This window comes from Adiantum capillus-veneris, chromosome 7, assembly GCF_014529385.1.
Source record: "Adiantum capillus-veneris isolate H3 chromosome 7, ASM1452938v2, whole genome shotgun sequence".
In the NCBI taxonomy this organism is placed as follows: domain Eukaryota; kingdom Viridiplantae; phylum Streptophyta; class Polypodiopsida; order Polypodiales; family Pteridaceae; genus Adiantum; species Adiantum capillus-veneris.
The window spans coordinates 162,839,859-162,862,450 of NC_140937.1; the positions used below are offsets into that span (position 1 = coordinate 162,839,859).

The 22,592-nt window shown below is 45.2% G+C and overlaps 1 protein-coding gene across 3 annotated transcripts in view; it reads left to right on the forward strand.

The window, feature by feature from the left end:
- The window catches only part of LOC147454969 (uncharacterized), a 115,195-nt gene that overhangs the window by 20,583 nt on the left and 72,020 nt on the right, over window positions 1-22,592 (forward strand). For all 3 annotated transcript variants that reach the window (XM_086516810.1, XM_086516811.1, XM_086516809.1), the window contains exon 3: window positions 18,127-18,177. In XM_086516810.1, the coding sequence (XP_086372936.1) occupies window positions 18,127-18,177 (51 nt within the window). The remainder of the gene's footprint in view (window positions 1-18,126; window positions 18,178-22,592) is intronic.

Consider the following 22,592-nt stretch of genomic DNA (forward strand, 5'->3'; position numbering starts at 1 on the left):
AAAGCTTGCAGTCAATAGCTCTTAACCTGTGACAAGCTGCAAATGTGCTCCCTCCCACCTTAAAATTCAGCGCCACTTCTTCTGCAAGAGGAAAGTGCACCAAAATGTGCCACTTGGCATGTTTACAAGCAATTTCCCATTTTGGGGTTGCCGCTTAAAAATCTCATGACTTGTTGCCCAGTAGACTTTGCACCAGAGTTCTAATTCCGGAGGTAATCACGCGAACACATTTCATGGTCCAAAATAGTTGCCCTCTAATTTTTAGGAGATGCTTCCGTTGGACTCCCACTGGTCTTTTTACCATCTATCCCCATTGGGACCGCATCCAAAAATGCAATGTGGCCTAATTGTCGGGTACTTTCCTTTGGTGACCCCATGTAAGGTGCAGCGGAATGAATGTTTGAACTTTGCTCAAGATGAGTGCTCCGAACTGTGCTCAAGGTTCCTTTTTGTTCTTATGGAAGGGAGAGCCTTCCGTTCTAAATGAGAGAGTGCAATGATCACAACAAAGTAGATGGACACTATGTGTGCAAGTGTATGAGACTGAGAGATAGAGAGAGAAGAGAATACGACACCAGAGACGTTGTAAAACCCTCCTCCAAAGGCCCCACTCTCGTCGGCGAGACTGGTCTACTATTGATTGCACAACTGGTACAAACTGAATGCATGTGACTGATGCAAGTCTAGGCTAGATCGATGACGACGACGACGGGGATGATGAGACCGATGTAAGGGCTGAAATCTGCTACTCTTTATCTGCTGTTCAAAAACGCTCAAGGCTGAAATCTGTTGCAAATCAAAACGATGAATTGGGGCTAATTTATCTTTGTCGTTGAAAATGTGCTGCTATGAGGGTTGAAAACTGCAGGTCTTCATCTGCTGAAAATAGCCATGCACAAAGGCTGCAAATCTGGAAACGCTAGGCTTGGGAAAAACGCCAGGGCTAAGGACTTCTTGGTGATGAGTGCTTGCTTCAAAAACGCTAGTTCTGGGATCTTCTGGCGATGTTGGTTTGGATCAAAAACGCTAGGCTAGGGGAAGTCTTACTTGGAGGGATTCGCTACCAAGGTTCTTGCATGAGAAGTTGCCTGTTGAGCGGTGGAGCTCCCGTTGCCTCTTTTGCCAATTAGTGCTAGTCTAGGTTTGCTTATATACAAACTTACTCAATTTGCCCTACCTACTTTCCAACAAAAGTCACTTAAAAATAATAAGTGAAAAATGTCAAAAATAGGTAAAATAGGCTAAATGCACTGGAAAATTCCCCTGGAGGATTCTCATGGATTCTAATGGGAATGCTTATGATCATGCTGTGTGCAACCAGAGGATATGCATCTACACTAAGTGATGGGCATGCACGGTCTGCGAAGAGACTCACAAAAGTGTCAGATCACTTCTAAATCTAGATTGACTTGACTGACTGAACCCTTGTCGTGCTGTAGCTTGTCCACGGACACATAGGGTTGGATGTGTCACGTGACATCCCCTCCTTTTCAAAGTGAGGTACTGGTACCAAACTGTATGGCGTCGAAGGAGATCCCCAACCACATCCGGAATCCTGGAAGGGACTCTGCGCCGGCCCACTCTGATGTGTGGGTCGTGTGGTACTTGAACTTAATAAAGGTCTGCAACGCTTGCTTCTTTGGGTCACGCCGAAAGCGACACAAAGTCTTCTGTGGCTCCTTCGATGCGTCAACTTCGTCGAGTGTCATGTTTCTTTCTTCTTCAAGAATCTCCATGGCTGAAAATTCTTGAAACCATTTCCAACACAAAACCATGAACATACCTATTCCATGTAAAGTGAGTGGAAAAACTCCTGTCTTCCTCAAAGACTGTGTATGCAATGTAGATGAACAAACAGACGGAGTGCCAAACCGTTCACTACATACACGCAAACGATGAGATCGAATATTTCTCTTATGATCTAAAGCAATCAACTGTGGCAATTCACAACGGAAATGCCCATGCTTGGTGCTCATACTTTCATGTACTCTTTCTACAACTCTGTCGTGCCAAGGAAGGGACATGGAATGTGACTTCCTGGAATGCATACTTTTCAGCTTTTCATGAAAAATCCGCATACATTCGTGCTCATTCATGAGAGAAACGTGCTCAACGTACAATATCTCATGCCTAGGAAAAGGGATCACATAAAAACGGTGACTAAAATATAGGAAACGATCACGAATGAAACATTCGAAGAATGCGTGCGTATCAATCATGCGAACACATAATACTTCCTGTAAGGGTTCTTTGGACCTAGGCTCGAGAGCCAAGATCGATCCTTCATGATTGATCGAATCTGCAACGAGGTTAGCTTCGCTAGAAAAAGCATCAACTAACTCATCATCCTTGTGAACAATTACGTCTTCTTCATGCAACTCATCATGCTTGTGAGAAATCACATCTTGATCATGCAAATCATCATGCTTGTCAGTGTCATCCAAATCATATGCAAATCATTGTCATTCAATTCATCATGCTTCTCATAATCATGCAAATCCTCTGTGTCATGCTTGGGAGAAGAAGGGATTGAGAGAGTTTCCTTCTTCTGAATCCGTTCAATCTTCGCCTGCACATTAGCAATGAGAGAGGGAAAATGAACAACTTCCTCTCCACGAATGACAATGGGAGAGTCACTTTTGGCATTGAGAGTGGAAGTGTTAGCCTCCCAATCAATAAGAGGGTTAAGCTCACGAAACCATCGAATGCCCAAAATCATATCACATCCTGAGAGAGGAGAGACAAAAAATCTTCTATGGAAAGCAGTTTGTTGAATTGTAAACAACACACCAAGACACTCTTGCGTGATGAGAGAGTCCATACCGGGAGCAAAGCCAGAGACCTCGAGAGGAGATTTCTGACTAACCTCTAGGCGGGCTTTCTCGACAAGAGAGGGACTGTTCACATCATGCATACTACTTGGGTTAAACAATATGACAAAACGTTGCCCCGTCATATGATCATAACATTTAATGAGAGACTTATCAATGGGAGGGTCAGGAGAAACTTGGGGCACACTTGTGTTATCATTAATTGCATTGATAGAGGAAGTGGGTTCTGTAGATTCTTTAGATTCATTAGAGTCAAGCATAGGACATGTTCTTTTGATGTGACCCTTAATGTGACAGTGAAAACAACGACCTTCTTTAGAATAAGTGCTTTGCTCTTCCGACGTGATGTATCCTCCTTAAATTCCTTGTGCTACCTTTTCATCTGGAGTGAGCTTAGGTTTAGCAATTGTGTTAGCCTTACCCTTAGGTTCATTGGAAGAATTCTTTTTTGAGAGACTGTTGGAAGATTGGTTAGAAGAGTTACCGTTCTTACCATTCTTACCGTTTTGAGGGTTCTAAGAAGTCTGCGAGGTGCCTGTGGTAGTCTTGTTCTCCTTAGGCTTTCCCTTGTTGTGCTTCATCTCCTGTGTGAGAGCAATCGCTACCGCCTTGTTGAAATCGATTGGATCGAGCACCTCGACATTTTACTTGATATACTCGTCCAATCCATAAAGGAATGCCTCTTTGTGCTCATCATCCGACTTGCGTAATTGGGTACCTAGCTGCAAAACACGATCAGAAAAAGACATAACCGGTATACCACTCTGCTTGAGAGCGCGCCAATCGTCCCTCAAGCGTGCGAGGTACTCAGGTGGCATAAACCGCGCCTTGAGCTTGTCTTGGAAATCTGCCCAATTGCAGGAAAGGGGCGTGAATTCGTCGGCTTCTTTTAGGTGCGCGGCTAATTGTTCCTCTTGCCATGCGTGGTACCAATTGATGGCATCACCGGCAAGCTACATGGCTGCCGTCAAAACTTTGCTATCTCTCGTCTTCTTAGTTGTCGCAAAATAAGCATTAAATTGATGCAACCAAGAATGAATAACCGTAGCATCCATCTTACCATCATACTTACTGAAAGTCAACTTCTCTATGACTCGGTTGTTGGAATCCGCATCGTGGCTTGTGCCACTTGAGGAACTCCCACGATCTTTGGCTGGTTCGGACTTCGAGGCAAGTACTTGTCGAACCAATTCTTGAGTGCGGAGGTCTCTTTGAGCCTCACGCTCGGCCTCCAAGGCCGCTCTTTGAGCCTCCCGATCGGCCTCCAAGGCCGCTCGTCTTGCTTGCGCTTCCTTCTTTCTTTGTGCATTTCTTTCGTTTCGTTCATCGCGCTCGTGTTGTAAAGCTATGCGAGTCGCTTCTTGTTGTATTGCATTTCTTTCGTTTCGTTCCTCGCGCTCGCGTTCCAAAGTAATGCGAGTCGCTTCTTGTTGTACCAGCGCAATTCTATTCGCTTCTTGTTGTGCCAGCGCAAGGCGAGTTGCTTTGCGATTCGCTTCTTGTTGTTGGGCCATCATATCCAACATTGACTTGACCATCATCTCCATGGAAGTTGGTACAACTCGTGGCGTAGATGGAGGAGGGGGAGGGTCGGAAAAATCTCTTGGGGAGAACTCCTCGTCGTTTCTCTCATGCTCATCACCTGTATGCGAAGTATCCATTCCGCTTCGTGTGATGACCATGCACTATGACCTTTGGTTCTTAAGTTCACGAGGAACTTGGGTTCTTGAGGGTCTTGGGTTCTTGGGTCTTGGGTTCTTGGGTTCTTGAGGGTCTTGAGGTTCTTGAGGGTTTTCTTTTGCTTGCAATCTGTGTTCGAGAAGGATCTTCTCTTCACCCGAGTTCTGCTCTTTTCTGCGGGCGCACCCCTTGGCGGCCTTGCGCTCACACCAAGGTTGCTTTTTCCCACCTCACGTCGATTGGCCGGCCGCTAAGTGCACGGTCCGCTCTCAATGAGTGAAAAGAGGCACAAGGGGAGGCTGGACAAGCCCTTCTTTCTTGGGATTCCTGTCACTCTTCAAAAACACGATGAAGAATCGACACGCCCAAGCGAACTCGGGTTCGTGCCACCTCAACAAGCAAAAAAAATTCTTGTGATTCTTGTGGTTCTTTCCTTGAGTGATACAGAACACTGCCAAAGCTCTGATACCAATGTAAGGTGCAACGGAATGAATGTTTGATTTTGCTCAAGATGAGTGCTCCAAACTGTGCTCAAGGTTCGTTTTTGTTCTTACGAAAGGGAGAGCCTTTCGTTCTTAATGAGAGAGTGCAATGATCACAACAAAGTGGATGGACATTGTGCGTGCAAGTGTATGAGACTGAGAGATAGAGAGAGAAGAGAATATGAGACAAGAGACGTAAAACCCTCCTCCGAAGGCCCCACTCTCGTCGGCGAGAGTGGTCTACTATTGATTGCATAACTGGTACAAACTGAATGCATGTGACTGATGCAAGTGTAGGCTAGATCGATGACAATGACGGGGATGACGAGACCGATCTAAGGGCTGAAATCTGCTACTCTTTATCTGCTGTCCAAAAACGCTCAAGGCTGAAATCTGCTGCAAATCAAAACGCTAATTGGGTCTGATTTCTGCTGATCTTTGTCGCTGAAAATCTGTTGCTATGAGGGCTGAAAACTGCAGGTCTTTAGGGCTGAAAACTGATGGCTTAGGGCTGAAAAACTGCAGGTCTTCATCTGCTGAAAATCGCCATGCACAAAGGCTGCAAATCTGGAAACGCTAGGCTTGGGCAAAACGCCAGGGCTGAGGACTTCTTGATGATGAGTGCTTGCTTCAAAAACGCTAGTTCTGGGATCTTTTGGCGATGCTGGTTTGGATCAAAAACGCTAGGCTAGGGGAAGTCTTGCTTGGAGGGATTCGCTACCAAGGTTCTTGCATGAGAAGTTGCCTGTTGAGCGGTGGAGCTCCTGCTGCCTCTTTTGCCAATTAGTGCTAGTCTAGGTTTGCTTATATACAAACTTACTCAATTTGCCCTACCTACTTTCCAACAAAAGTCACTTAAAAATAATAAGTGAAAAATGTCAAAAATAGGTAAAATAGGCTAAATGCACTGGAAAATTCCCTCGAAGGATTCTCATGGATTCTAATGGGAATGCTTATGATCATGCTGTGTGCAACCAAAGGATATGCATCTACACTAAGTGACTGGGCATGCACGGTCTGCGAAGAGACTTACAAAAGTGTCAGATCACTTCTAAATCTAGACTGACTAGACTAACTGAACCCTTGTCGTGCTGTAGCTTGTCCACGGACACATACGGTTGGATGTATCACGTGACACCCCACCTTGGCTTTGTGCCTTTATTGAGTTCACTCCCTAGTATCCACCAACTTGCTAAGTGCGATGGGGGGATCTACATGATCTTGAACTGAGCCTAGAAATCCTCTTACTATACGAATTCCAGTGCCGACCAACTTCCCGTGTGCGGATGAAACTACCGTTCACATTGGCCATACAATGTCCGACCATTTGCAACTTCAAAAAGAGGGTTTCACAAATAAAACAAAAATCATTGGAAAGAAACCAACAACTAAGGTTAGCAGTTGCCACGTCCTCGTGACATATTTAACAGTTGCCACGTCCTCATGACAATGGGTGGAGAATTGTATGCCATAACCCAAGTCTTACGTTGGTATCAGAGCTATGGGAGAGGAAGGAGGAGGAGGTATGAAACCGGCCTGTTCAATCCAAAAAGGGCGGTAGATTTTACTTCAAACCTTGATTTAGCTTTCACCCATTATTAGTCGTCTATTTTACCTGTACTTTCACGATACAACAAAGGGGAGAGGGATACATGCCGCTAGATTGCACCTGTATGAGTAGACAGACACCAGATTGGCCCCTAACTTAGGCGCCCCTTTCGGTATTTCTTTATTGTTCAAAAGAGGGAATAAACGTTGTGGATCCCTACAAGCTGCCCCGCACAAACTTGGCTGAATTTCAATTGTTCCGGCCCGATTTCGGCAGCATAACTGTACTAGGACCCTTCACAGTGAGTATTCCCACGCATTGAGTGACTTTCCCGACGCATACGGGCACTTTGCAAAACCTAGCGAGAATCTGCAGCACGCTGAATTCTTTGTTTTCAGCCCGAAAATGCGCCAAATCACCTGTAAAGCGGTCCCCTCGTGTCCCTGAACCTCCTGGGGGTATTACGGTCCGTTTAGGGCCAAAACCCTAAACCTGCAAAAATACACAGCAGGCTGTAATTTACTGTTTCGGGCTCCGTTTCGGGTGCCGGTCGCATCCGTAGCAAGTCCTCGAGCTCCCGCACTTGTAGGGCTACTTGCCCTTTGAACCGAACGAGATTTCTGGCGTGAAACCTCTCCGAATTCACCTGTACCTGCGGGGGATTAGCCGCTAGCTAATGGAGTACCTGTGCAAGAGGCTCTTGCCTCGGCAATCGCGCATGAACTCACACAACTGTACATTGGTCAAATGAAAAGCCCACTAGTGGGGCATAACATACTGCCAAAGGGGAGAGAGAGGGCAGTATGTGGCGTGCAGGGCATCACTCCTGGCACCGCACTGTGCATAAGAGGGAAAGCAAGCACTCCATAGCTCTTAACCTGTGACAAAATAAAAAAGGAGGCTCTCCCTCCTTCAAATTCAGCGCCACTTCTTGTTACATGAGGAAAGTGCACCAAAAGGTGCCACTTGGCACATTTACAAGCATTTTCCCGTTTCGGGGTTGGCGCCTAAAAATCTCCCAACCAGTCGCCCAGTTGACTTCACGGCAGAGTAAGAAAATGTTCCCTTTGTCATTCCGGAGGTAATGACGCCAACACATTTTCAGGTCCCAAAATAGCAGTTCCCTAAATTTTAGAAGATGCTGCCATTGTATCTCTCTAGGTCATCTGACTATCTTTGTACACTGCGGCCACATCCAGAACTGAATTGTAGCCTCTGTAGCAAAGGATTCCACTTTGGCTAGTCAATGACCCCACTTTGGCTAACCATAGTCCTTGTCCAACCTTAGTGCTCTCTTGCCCTCAGGCCTGGACTCCCACTGGACAGTTCCACACTAGCTATGCAATGCAGGGCAGTTAGATTTCCCAAAGGGTGTTTCCAAAAAGTGAAAGTAAATAGATAATAAGAAAGAAATCAACAAAAAGGATAAATCGTAGTCACACGCTGGTGACATACCCCCCTCTTGAAATCTTAAACGTCCTCGTTTGCATCTATGTCGTGCATGCTTCTAGTCAACACTGATGGATTCAACACCTGTCGACACATGTACGACACATACATGCTCATTGTCAACCCTGGTGTATTCAACACCTCGTCGACACATGTAGTGCTTGCGTGTGAACCCTGTCCCAATGACATAGTGGTAGCTGCGCACTCTGCCATTGCTTTGAGTCAATAACTTTCCAATGACAAAATGGTAGCTGCACATTTTGTCACTGTCTTATAGTACACGTTGGATCCCGTAACACTTTCCAGCACACCCAAACCGACAGTTTAAGAATGCAGTTACACATGTACTCTTTAATAGAAGCAATTACTATATCCTTGACAAACTGACAAGAAATACTCACTCTGGCCCTTGCAAAATTCTGCTCTCATAGGCCACTACCCTGCCATCTTGCATTAGCACTGCACCAATGCTACTACCACAGGCATCCCACTAGACCACAAATGACTTCCTAAGAATTGGCAACACAATGACTGGATCTGAAGTCATCCTTTCCTTTAAGAGATTAAAAGCTGAAATCTCTTTCTGTGTCCATCTAAAGGTGACCGCCTTCTTTTGAAGAGCATGTAAAGGTGAAGCAATCTCAGCGAAATTTTGGATAAACCTTCTATAATAGGAGCATAGTCCCAAAAAGCTTCGGACATCATGCACCGTCTTCAAATCTGGCCATGACTTGATCGCTTCAACTTTTTTAAGATCCATTCTGACAGCATCCTTTGAGACAATGTGTCCAGAAAGTGAATCTCTTCCAGAAAAATTCACTTTTCTTTGCATTGATGAGCAACCTATGACTGCGTAACTCTTTGAACACAATGGCCAAGTGATGCCTATGCCCCTCTTCATTCTTTGCGTAGACTATCATGTCATCAAAGAATGTACCAACAAACTGGTGGTGTCGACGGAAAATTCTGTCCATCATCCTATTGAACGTAGCAGGAGCATTTGTGAGACCAAAAGGCATCACTAAAAATTCGTAAAGGCCAAACGTTGTTCTAAAAGCAGTCTTGTGCGCATCCTCTGATCTAATGCGGATCTGATGGTACCCACTCTTTAAATCTATCCTGCTAAACATAGCTGCTCCTTCTAATTTTTCCATAATATCATCAATTCTAGGTATAGGGAACCTATTCTTGATGGTATTCTTGTTCAGTGCACGGTAGTCGATGCACATACGCCATGAGCCATCCTTTTTCTCCACCAACAACACTGGAGACTAGAATGGAGATGAACTGGGCTGAATCAGCCCCTTTTCTAACAGCTCCTGTACTTGGCCCATTATCTCTTTCTGCTGAGCCGCACTAACCCTGTGCGGAGGCTTATTTGGTGGGCTACTGCCTGGCACCAAATCTATCACATGGTCCTCGGGTCTCTCTGGGGGTAATTGAGACGGTAATTAATCGGAAAAACAGTCACTATACTGTTGTAAAAACATTGACCTTTCTTTATCTAGCACAGATAAATTTGATTCATCACATTCTGACACTTCATGTGCAAAAACCAAGTATGCAGAAAGATGCTTTTTCATTACAGAAGTAATAGCAGAAGCTGATACAGTAGGAATAGACTCCCCTATAAGCTTTACATCCAGAATGTGAGTCTTTCCCCTGCTCTATACAATGATCTTTTTGTTGTAGGCATCCATGATTCCCTGTACACGAAATAACCAAGGAATACCTAACAACACATCACATCCATCCATTGGCATGATGTAAAATTCTTCAGCATCTACATAGGACTGGATATGTAGACGGAACTTTCCAATGATGGGTGTCACAACCTCTGTATGGCCAGGACATGCCAAACCTGCCTCTGCTGTATACCCCATCTCTTCAGGTCTGATTCCCAACTTTGAAGCCAATTCTGGGGAAATAAAGTTGGCTTTGGCCCCTCGGTCAAAGAAGATAAGCACTGTTTGATCCCTGACCTTTCCCCATGCTCTGCAAAGCTCAGTTGCATATGAATTTCGCTTGTGGCCCACGATATCTGACACTAGACCAGCCATGGGCTTCTTTCCTTTCTTGTCTTCCTTGTCATCAGAATCAGTTGGACTTTTCTTTGTAGGACAATTGTAAGCAATGTGCCCAGGCTGCTCACATATAAAGCATTCGTTCTCTGTCCTCAGGACCTTCTTTTGCTCTTCTGACTTGCGAGGAAAACGTCTTTTCCATTTCGTTGCTGGTCCCTTTTCTGATTCAGCCGTAGCTTTATCTTTCCCTGTGTTGGCTGACTCCTAAGTCCCTTTAGGAGCCTCATTGGGAACATGCTTCTTGGCTGAATTTTTCTTGCCTGATCATGCCTTGACGCCAGTGTTAAATTCACAATGTTCTCCCTTGAGCAAACCATTGCCAGTGTTTCCTACCTCGATGAGCTGCGTCAAAGTACTGACTTTGGTCTTCGTGCAGTACTTTCTCAATCCTTTGGGTAGGCCACAACAATATTTTTCAATCTACTCTGTCAATGGCACGAACCTGTAGGAAGTTACTCGAAGTAGAGCTTTCCAAAACTTCCGATTGTAGTCATCCAGATTCTTGCAAGTAGCAGCATTAAGCTGGTGCCATTCTGTCATGACATCTGCTTCGAAGTCATCAGATAACCATGGTGCTGCAAAAATCTGCTTGAAGTAAATCCATGTGGACGGAGCTTGCCCTTGAAGCAATAAAGTTGTCCACCATTGTCCCGTATTCCATGTCAAGAAAGTGGCTGCCTTGCGGACCTTTGAAGCCTTTGTAAAGTTTCCCTCTGCATAGGCCTTGTCAAATTGCTCGAGGAATGAGAGAGCCTTCTTTCTGTCATCAAACCCTGTAAAGGTCGTGAATGACACACCTTTGCCACCTTCTTTGTACGGAGTTGGCTTGTTCAACGGCGTTAAATTGTCATATGGAAGTGACTGAAACATGGGAACACTGTTAGGGTTCATTTGTGTTCCCTGACCGCAATTAAGTTGACCTGGAAACGCCATATTTGGCTGCTGATTTGTAATTCCAGCCATACCAAAATTTGCCTGTGGCATCCCAAACTGGCCCTGAGTGCTCTGAAACCCTGGTAGCATGCCCGTGACCCCATACATGGGGTTAGGCATCATCGTTTGAGCACCCCCGAACACTGTTCCTGGCGTGTAAAACTGATTTCTAGGTGCATGACCAGCCATGCTCTGGAATACCGATCCACCTCCAAAATAGCCAGGGTGTACTGAAGGTGGTGGGAATACGTGTTGCATAGCTTGTAGGTTGCTTCCCTGCTCATTAGAACCAGCGATAGGCTGTTGAAAGGTGGCGGGTTAAATTGGTACAGCTTGAAAGACTGGCATCTCAGCCACCTGTTCTTGCACCTTAGGCACAGGTTGTGGAGACTGCATGTTCTCCGTCAAGTGTACAGGTGTTTCCATTGACTGTGCAGCATGAATCACCTGTGCTTGAGCCTTAACAGGCTTTTGAATATGATCCAGTGACCCAACTTGCTCAGACGGAACAGGAGGTTGCAGAAAGGCTAAAAACCTCGGATTCTGCATTACTTGTGTGAACATATCCACAGCAGTAGCCAACTAGGTCCTGCATATATCATCATCCGTCTGTGGTGGTCTTGAGGACTCACCCACTTCATGTGTCTGTTGACCTTGTGAAGAGGAAACCTCTTCAGTCACATCATCTGGTCTGTCAGCCATAATTGCTATTTCCTGTGTCTCGTCTATGATTCCCTGTGTCGTCAAGCCTAAACTGACCAAGGCTCACTTCTATGGGAAAAAGTGATTTAATCCCGTCGATGGAACCATGAAACCGGCCTGTTCCATCCAAAAAGGGCGGTAGATTTTACTTCAAACCTTGATTTAGCTTTCACCCATTATTAGTCGTCTATTCCACCTGTACTTTCAAGACACAACAAAGGGGAGAGGGATACAGGCTGCTAGATTGCACCTGTATGAGTAGTCCGACACCAGATTGGCCCCTAACTTAGGCGCCCCTTTTGGTATTTCTTTTGTCAAAAGAGGGAATAAACGCTGTGGATCCCTACAAGCTGCCCCACACAAACTTGGCTGAATTTCAACTGTTCCGGCCCGATTTTGGCAGCATAACTGTACTAGGACCCTTCACAGTCAGCATTCCCACGCATTGACTTACCTTCCCGACGCATACGGGCACTTTACAAAACCTGGCGAGAATCTGCAGGACGCTGAATTCTCTGTTTTTAGCCCCGAAAATGCACCAGATCACCTGTACAACGGTCCCCTCACGTCTCCGAACTTCGTGGGGGTATTAGGGTCCGTTTAGGGCCAAAACCCTAAACCTGCAAAAATACACAGCAGGCTGTAATTTACTGTTTCGGGCTCCGTTTCGCGTGCCGGTCGCATCCGTAGCAAGTCCTCGAGCTCCCGCACCGCCCTTTGAATCGGACGAGATTTCTGGCGTGAAACCTCTCCGAATTCTCCTGTACCTGCGGGGGATTTGCCGCTAGCTAATCCAATACTTGTGCAAGAGGCTCTTGCCTCGGCAATCGCGCATGAACCCACACAACTGTACATTGGTCAAATGAAAAGCCCAGTAGTGGGGCATAACATACTGTCAAAGGGGAGAGAGAGGGCAGTGCGTAGCGTGCAGGGCTTCACTCCTGGCACCGCACTGTGCATAAGAGGGAAAGCAAGCACTCCATAGCTCTTAACCTGTGACAAAATCTGAAAATGAGGCTCTCCCTCCTTCAAATTCAGCGCCACTTCTTGTTACATGAGGAAAGTGCACCAGAAGGTGCCACTTGGCACATTTACAAGCATTTTCCCGTTTCGGGGTTGCCGCCTAAAAATCTCCCAACCGGTCGCCCAGTTGACTTCACGGCAGAGTAAGAAAATGTTTCCTTTGTCATTCCGGAAGTAATGATGGCAACACATTTTCAGGTCCCAAAATAGCAGTTTCCTAAATTTTAAGAGATGCTGCCATTGTATCTCTCAAGGTCATCTGACCCTCTTTGTACACTACGGCCACATCCAGAACTGAATTGTAGCCTCTGTAGCAAAGGATTCCACTTTGGCTAGTCAATGACCCCACTTTGGCTAACCATAGTCCTTGTCCAACCTTAGTGCTCTCTTGCCCTCAGGCCTGGACTCCCTCTGGACAGTTCCACTGAAACCGGCCCGTAGGGCGGTAGGCGTTGGCTTTCACCCGAAATTCTTTACTTTAAACACACACACAGAGCACTTTGCAAAGAGAACCTGCGACGGGAGTTAAAACTTAATCACACACACGGCTCGGAAGCTAGAATGCTCCGAGCAGACGCCGACAACCTGTAGGCCCCAAAATTGGCGCCCCTTTCGGTATTTCTTTATTCTTTAGGAGGGTAAATTACAAGGTAAGGTCCTGGGAATCCTTCACGTGTATCCACCTAGATACCATTTGATTTGGCCAAATTTCGGCAGCATAACAGCCCCAAAACTTGCACGAAACCAATTCCCCTGCTGGAACTCGCTTGCAGTGTCGTATACCCTCTGATTCCTGTCCAAAAACAGTAAATTCAGCACGCTGTATTTACTGGTTTTTGCCCTGTTTTCAGCCCCGAACAGTCCCCTAACTGTCCTCTGCCAGTGGGGTACGATTCCCAATGGTCTTGGCGTCCGTATGGCTGAAAAACAGTGAATTTACAACGCATACACAGCGCTGATTTTTGCACCTGTACGGTGAGGTTATGACCCTCACCAGTGCCTGCTTTGGAGCAGCAGTTAGCTACCCCTGTTTCTGCTCAAGGAGGCTCTTGCCTCAGCACAAAAGCATGAACCCACACAACTGTACATCAGTCAAATGAGTAGCCCTCTTGTGGGGCATCACATAACTGCACGTAGGGGAGAGAGAGAGAGCAGTGTGTAGTGTGCAGGGCATCACTCCTAGCGCCACACTGTACATGAGAGGGAAAGAAAGCACTCCATAGCTCTTAACCTGTGACAAAAGCTGAAATGAGGCCTCTCCCAACATAAAAATCAGCGCCCATTTTTCTGCAAGAGGAAAGTTCACCAAAATGTGACACTTGGCGCAATTTCAAGCATTTTCCCGTTTCGGGTTCGCCGCTTAAAAATATCCTGACCGGTTGCCCAGTTGACTTCGCGGCAGAGTTGTAAAATGTTCCCCTAGTCATACCGGAGGTAATGACGCGAACACATTTCACGGCCCAAAATAGCAGTTCCCCAAATTTTAGGAGATGCTTCCGTTGGGCTCCCACTGGTCTTCTGACCATCTATCCTCATTGGGACCGCATCCAAAAATGCAATGTGGCCCAACTGTCGGATACTTTTTGTTGGTAGTCCCACCTTGACTTTACGCCTTAATTGAGTTCACTTCCTAGTATCCACCAACTTGCTAAGTGCGACGGGGGGACCTATATGATCTTGCTCTGAGCCTAGACATCCTCTTACCATACGAATTCCAGTGCCGACCACTTCCCGTCTGCGGGTGAATCTACCGTTCACATTGGCCATACAATGTCCGACCGTTTGCTACTTCAAAAAGAGGGTCTTAAACAAATAAAATAAACCCCGTTGGAAAGAAACCAACAACCAAGGTTAGCAGTTGCCACATCTCTGTGACATGGTTAATAACTGCCACGTCCTGGTGACATCCACACTAGCTATGCAATGCAGGGCAGTTAGATTTCCCGAGGGGTGTTTCCAAAAAGTGAAAGTAAATAGATAATAAGAAAGAAATCAACAAAAAGGATAAATAGTAGTCACACGCTGGTGACAAGTTATCTCTCTGTACTTGCAAATTCTCTCAGATGCTCAATCAAGCGTTTCGTATTTTTGAAATATCTACCTAAAGAAGTTGTTTTTCAGTATCTAGCCCATGAAAGTTGAAACTTACTGGAATCATCGTGGTCTCCAACTCCGTGGACTGCGAGGTGGCCAAAACTCGCAGAGAAAATCGATGTTACTATAGTTGCATACAAGTGCATGCGATTTTTATAGTGCATACAAGTCTATGCTAGTGACATTGAGCGCGGCAACTAACTGAGTCTTAAACGCATCATCCTCAAGTTGCCCTGTCATAAAGCCCTGTACTACTAGAGGGACATTCACGTTGACAGGAGGTACAGACTGACGTGGCCGTGAGCTCTCGCCAATCTCAGAAACCATAGGAATCTCCTGCCTGTCCTTTGGAGAGGAACCCTCTTCCATAATTCCCTTCCCCTTGTCGGCCATAGTGTAATCCCCGCGTTCTTGCACTGTGTGTCTTTACCCTGAACAATCGAGGCTCACTCTTTGAGGAAAAAGTGATTGATGTCCCGGCAACGGAACCATGAAACCGGCCCGTAGGGCGGTAGGCGTTGGCTTTCACCCGAAATTTTTTACTTTAAACACACACACAGAGCACTTTGCAAAGAGAACCTGCGACGGGAGTTAAAACTTAATCACACACACGGCTCGGAAGCTAGAATGCTCCGAGGAGACGCCGACAACCTGTAGGCCCCAAAATTGGCACCCCTTTCGGTATTTCTTTATTCTTTAGGAGGGTAAATTACAAGGTAAGGTCCTGGGAATCCTTCACGTGTATCCACCTAGATACCATTTGATTTGGCCAAATTTCGGCAGCATAACAGCCCCAAAACTTGCGCGAAACCAATTCCCCTGCTGGAACTCGCTTGCACTGTCGTATACCCTCTGATTCCTGTCCAAAAACAGTAAATTCAGCACGCTGTATTTACTGGTTTTTGCCCTGTTTTCAGCCCCAAACAGTCCCCTAACTGTCCTCTGCCAGTGGGGCACGATTCCCAATGGTCTTGGCGTCCGTATGGCTGAAAAACAGTGAATTTACAGCGCATACACAGCGCTGATTTTTGCACCTGTACGGTGAGGTTATGACCCTCACCAGTGCCTGCTTTGGAGCAGTAGTTAGCTACCCCTGTTTCTGCTCAAGGAGGCTCTTGCCTCAGCACAAAAGCATGAACCCACACAACTGTACATCAGTCAAATGAGTAGCCCTCTTGTGGGGCATCACATAACTGCACGTAGGGGAGAGAGAGAGAGCAGTGTGTAGTGTGCAGGGCATCACTCCTAGCACCACACTGTACATGAGAGGGAAAGAAAGCACTCCATAGCTCTTAACCTGTGACAAAAGCTGAAATGAGGCCTCTCCCAGCATATAAATCAGCGCCCATTTTTCTGCAAGAGGAAAGTTCACCAAAATGTGACACTTGGCGCATTTTCAAGCATTTTCCCGTTTCGGGTTCGCCGCTTAAAAATATCCTGACCGGTTGCCCAGTTGACTTCGCGGCAGAGTTGTAAAATGTTCCCCTAGTCATACCGGAGGTAATGACGCGAACACATTTCACGGCCCAAAATAGCAGTTCCCCAAATTTTAGGAGATTCTTCCGTTGGGCTCCCACTGGTCTTCTGACCATCTATCCTCATTGGGACCGCATCCAAAAATGCAATGTGGCCCAACTGTCGGATACTTTTTGTTGGTAGTCCCACCTTGACTTTACGCCTTAATTGAGTTCACTTCCTAGTATCCACCAACTTGCTAAGTGCGACGGGGGGACCTATATGATCTTGCTCTGAGCCTAGACATCCTCTTACCATACGAATTCCAGTGCCGACCACTTCCCGTCTACGGGTGAATCTACCGTTCACATTGGCCATACAATGTCCGACCGTTTGCTACTTCAAAAAGAGGGTCTTAAACAAATAAAATAAACCCCATTGGAAAGAAACCAACAACCAAGGTTAGCAGTTGCCACATCTCTGTGACATGGTTAATAACTGCCACGTCCTCGTGACATCCACACTAGCTATGCAATGCAGGGAAGTTAGATTTCCCGAGGGGTCTTTCCAAAAAGTGAAAGTAAATAGATAATAAGAAAGAAATCAACAAAAAGGATAAATAGTAGTGGTGACAAGTTATCTCTCTGTACTTGCAAATTCTCTCAGATGCTCAATCAAGCGTTTCGTATTTTTGAAATATCTACCTAAAGAAGTTGTTTTTCAGTATCTAGCCCATGAAAGTTGAAACTTACTGGAATCATCGTGGTCTCCAACTCCGTGGACTGCGAGGTGGCCAAAACTCGCAGAGAAAATCGATGTTACTATAGTTGCATACAAGTGCATGCGATTTTTATAGTGCATACAAGTCCATGCTAGTGATTGGCGGAATTATTTTATTGAAGTGCTAAAAGTCTGTTCGGTCTGTTCGTTTGTATTGGCAGGTGGTGCCCGTCTTGTGACAGTGGTTGCATGGCTTATGTGATTTCTGGGGCTGTGTTCAATATTTTCCAGTCTGATTCAGGGACACACTACTTGGCATTAGGCACCTTGTAGGTGGTTCATATTGAAATCGTCCTATATGCCACCGTGATATGTAGCTAGCACTTATACTGTACTCCTCCAGTTTGTATTTCCTCTGGGAGATAGTCTATTGAGCATCCCCAGAGGTCTCTTGTCAATAGTATATACCTCCCACTTTCTGCCAAAAAAAGGGCCTTTTTCAATCCACAGTGAGAAAAATGGATAGAGTGGAAAACCCCAATCTGGACTGCAATCTGACTTTTAAATTGGCCAGATCATTCCAGTGGAGAAAGCTGTTCATCTTGTAACTCTGTTTGTTTATGGTTCCATGTTTCTGGGCTTGAATTGCAACATATTCTAGAGCAGAACAAGCTCGCTCTTGAGACTAGTAGGATATGTGTGCAGGTAGAGAAACACTTCAATGCGAAAATGACTCTGGCTATTTGGATTTCTCAACGTTTTGCTCTTAGTTGTTTACAAGCTATGGGAGCTTTTATTTATGTGAATTGGTTTCAGCTTTATCCGTAAAGGAGAAATGCTAATGAATAAAGAATACATGAGTAGTCTTTGTTTGTTATCCACTATTTCTTAGTTGTTAACATGCTATGGCAGTTTTTAAATTGGGTTCAGCTTTATCCGTTAAATTGACCAATGGATAAAGAATACACGAGTAGTCTTCGTTCAAGTGAAGTGTTATTATGTTTTACTGGCTTGTTTTGGGTTATAATTGTTTCACTTTTACATTGTCATGTTGATGTACTAGCCAAGAATCTAAGGTATGAGCCAAAAATTTCTCAGGCTGGATTGGGTTGTGTGATGTGCAGGCAAAAGAATTGCAAAAAGTGGCTGACAACATGGTTACCTTGGGAAAAGAGGTATGGAACTACATGCTTGATTTGAAGATTGTCACATGCATATTTTGCACATACATCTTCTTGTTGGTGAGCGATGATCTATGCCATGCCCATTATCTCCTTTGTTTCCTCCTCTCCAGTCTCTCTCTCTCTCTCTCGCTCTCTGCTCTCCTCTTCTCCCCCACTTTTCTTCCTTCCCTTTTTACATTCCTAGACATCGAGATAGGCGCCACCACCATGTCTTGCTGGGCTAATCTGAACTAGATGCCAACTGGAGTTTCCTATTAAAGGACTCTTTGAGCCTTGGTTCATTTGTGAGCGATCATGTGTCCGCATGGACTAGACCCTTGCAAGAGCTCTTCCCGTACACCCTTAGTGAGGTGTGGAATCTTCTTATCCGATCAGTGTCACTGGATAGGTGGTAAGAAACTCTGAAGACTCGAATTGCAGAATAAGCTGCAAAAGAAGAGCTTGTGAACTAAAAGGACACTTCCCAGGACACTAGTTGTAGACACAGCAAAGGAGGTGCTCCCTCTAGAGAGCATTGGCTCCAAAACTAGCACCCCTTGCAATACTATATGCTTCCACTATTGTAAACAACACTGAATGCGATTGCCAGAACCTTACAATGGTATGTGACTATGTAAGAAGAGGGTCTTAAATACCCCAAGGGTGTCCCTCAAAAGCTACGGTTTTCACAAAAGCTGGGTGCCCCAAGCGGTTTTCACATGAGAACAGCTCAAAAAGGAGTACAATAGAGTGGCAAAAGCCATCTCAATTAAGGTCACATAAGTGCCCAAAATGCCATGTATAGCTTTTGGGAAAGCGCTTGTTATTCACTTGGCACTGGTACCAACATTGTGCCACTTGGCTTCGATGTCATCAGGTGCCATGTCCGTAGGCCATTATAGCACTCTGCCATGTCAACAGACTACCATCGCATCATTTGATTGTTAAAGTTATTGCATCTCAAGTGAATAGCCCAATGTGTTCGTAGTATTTATTTTGTCTTTAGGTACTTATCTCTCTTATTTGACACGATTTTGGGTAGGGCAATTTTGTGAGGGGGGTACTTTATCACAAGTTGCTGATGCGACAATGTCCAATTGGAAGGATTTGGCCGAGAGGATAAGAAACTAAACCCAGAAGATGGGCCGAGGGGCCTAAGGGAGGGGTTAGGGGTTAAAAATGCTAACCACCAACTTAACGAACTTATCAGCACCGGTTGTGGGGCCTAAACCCAAAAATACCAAAAGCTTTGAACTCTTTGCTGATTTCCGTAAATCGACTGACATGATGACGTGGCAGGCTGTACAGATTTCTGCGTTTTGTGCTGGCAGATTTGGGGAGTCTTGCGTGAGCTTTTGGAGAGCAGGTGGTTTTGGGTGTAGGTGCTTTTAGAATTGATACTTTTGGGCTCTGCTTTTGGGGCGTCCCATGTAAGTTTATAAGCACTTGGGGCCTTATTCTCAGAGAGCATCTGGACGCAAAGTCTCGGAGAAGGGGATCCTTGGGAGTTGTACTTTGCGAAGCGTAACAATAAAGAAATATTGACAGGGGTGCCAATCTTTGGGGCCAATGCATCTTGGCTCAAGACTTGGTCGTGCCGTGCCGACTTTCCTCTCTCTCTCTCTCTCTCTCTCTCTCTCTCTCTCTCTCTCTCTCTAGTCAAGTTCAATTATTTACACATTTTTTTGGTGTGTTGCTATTGATTCCTCGCTTGGAATATCCAAGCCTGTAATAGTGGTATCACAGCTCAAAACGATTCTTCTTCTACGGAGGAGCCGATCGTTTCTTCAGACATGGGTTCTCGCGGAGAATCCGACAGAGACGACACCCCTTCGATTGTTGGTCACCGGGGAGATGATGAAAAGTTGAAACCCAACATGGGAACAAAAGAAACCAATTGAGATTTTGGCAAATTTTCGGTGGGGAATCTTGATAGAATGGAGTACAAATGTTAACTGTAGGTTGACACGTGTATGAAAAGATTAATTAAGTACTCCAAAGACTCGAAATATGTGAATCACATGAAGAATTACCCCCTTGATGAGATTCACTCTAGATGTTGAGAGGCTGCTGATTCTCCTCTCCAGACGGTTATGAAAAGAAAGCAAAGCTGAGTGCAGAAATGCAAAAACTGTACTCGCAAAAGTACAGTTTCTTTAACTGGTTCATCTTCTTTTCAAGAGCTACAAAGCTCTTGAAAAAAAGAATAACTAGTTAATGAAAGGCTTAAAGCTACCTCGGAAGAAGAAGAAATCAACAAATTTCCTCGGTTATTTGGGCCGGATGTCGACTTTGAGGTGGTAAGCAGATCCAAAAGGTGCAAGAAGCGTGTTCGTTTTGAGGATGGCCCAAATTTTTCTTCGTCTTTTGAGATTTCCAACAGTTCGTCATCCTCTAGTTCCAGAGAGGATGAGAAAAAGCGGAAGAAGCGGAGAAAAAGCAAGAAAAGCACATTTTTGAAAAAGTCTAGCGGGCACAAGGAGCCATCTAGCTGTTCAGCGGAGCTGCGGAGGAGACTTTATCCTTTGTTGGCAGTTTAGACAATGAACAAAAGAACAAGAAGACCAAGGAGTTCAAGGATGGGGGTCAAATAGTCACGTTGACACGTTTTTAGGCGACCAAGACACTCATCGAGCCGTTTACTTTATATAGAAGTTTGACGTCGCCTTCTCGGGAGGTCGTTTCTCGGAACGCTCCAAGGTACGTAGGGCGACATCTTACTTGAAAGGAAATGCACAGACATGGTGGTCTACTGTGTTGTTGCGCAGAGAAGCACCTAAAAAGTGGGTAAGAGAGTCTTCACTTCTACGTGGATAACGAAAGAATATGAAGATGACAACGTTAGTGTGGATGTCGTGGTATTTAGTCAATACTATGCATGATGGAGCTGATGGTTATATTGTCTTGTGGGTGACTACCATGGGTCTATACCTTGCACTTTCCTTTAAGGGTGAATCTGGGCTTATCCTGGATTCATCTAGGTATATTTTTTAGTCGTTTAGCGGACATGCAGATTTCATATTGTGAAGTTTTCGTCAGAGTTACGACCAGTTGATATTGTGCTAATTCTTTCTATCTTTTGTGGTGTGTATGCCCTATCAACTACCTCATTTTTGTGCTAATTTTTTCGATTTAATGCTTCTTTTAGTGCTAGGCTTCATTATGGCTGAGTCTGCCCTTGATCTCCGGAGTCATGACAGAAACTCAGTACGCTGAACTTTGTGTTGATGTATGCTCATGTGTGTGTGTGTGTGTGTGTTGTGTGTTTTGTTTGGGAGCATACGTTAGTACCTAGTTCTACACCCACTATTGGGCACTGACGACGTTAGTGGGGATGTCGTGGTATTTAGTCAATACTATGCATGATGGAGCTGATGGTTATATTGTCTTGTGGGTGACTACCATGGGTCTATACCTTGCACTTTCCTTTAAGGGTGAATCTGGGCTTATCCTGGATTCATCTAGGTATATGAAGATGATGTCATCACGGTTTGGCATAATCTGAGAATGACTAAGAAAGACACTTTGGATGACTACTACCAAAGGTTTTGGGATACCTCTTTGCTAGTGTCCTCATTTCGGAAGATCATCTTGAAGGACTAGATTGAGTGGTTTTACTGTGGTTTGCCAAAAGAGAGTCGACGGTATTGTGTGCAATAGAAGTTTGACTCCATTCAGGGACTTATGGGACATCCCAAGCAAGGTTTTGGTATGCATGCTGGCCCATTGACCTATCCTACGGACAAGCTAGTGTCCACCTCAACAGGGCAAGTGTCTTCCAGGGAAAAGAAAGAACGAAGGGAATCGGATGAAAGTTCATCAAAGAATTTCGAAGAAGGGAATCAGTTGATAGTGCATCCGAGGGTTCGGAAGAAGCAAGGGAATCTACTGATAGTTCATCAGAGAATTCCAACGATTTAGATTAAGGTGCTAGGGGACAGAGGAGGCTAGCGGGGCTACTAACAAGTCACATGGCACAAGAAAAGCAAGCCATTGATACACCAATAAAGTTAGCCCTCAAGCAACCTCCTGCCCCATGGATGTTTACTGAAGATGAACTCGAGGATGTTGTCGAAAAACGAGTCAACCAACTATTTGGGTCAAAGGATAAGCAACTGAAGAAACATAACAAGGAAACTACCTTCCCTGGTTACTTGGACCGAAAAACCTCTTTTGAGAATGTGAAACCGGCCCATGGAGTGGTATGCTTTGGCTTTCACCCGAAATTCTTTACTTTAGACACAGAGAGCACTTTACAAAGGTAACCTACGATGGGAATTAGCACTTAAGCACACACATGGCTCGGAAGCTAGAATGCTCCAAGCAGATGCCGACAACCTGTAGGCCCCAAAATTGGTACCCCTTTCAGTATTTCTTTATTCTTTAAGAGGGTAATTACAAAGAAGAGTCCTGGAAATTCTTCGCCT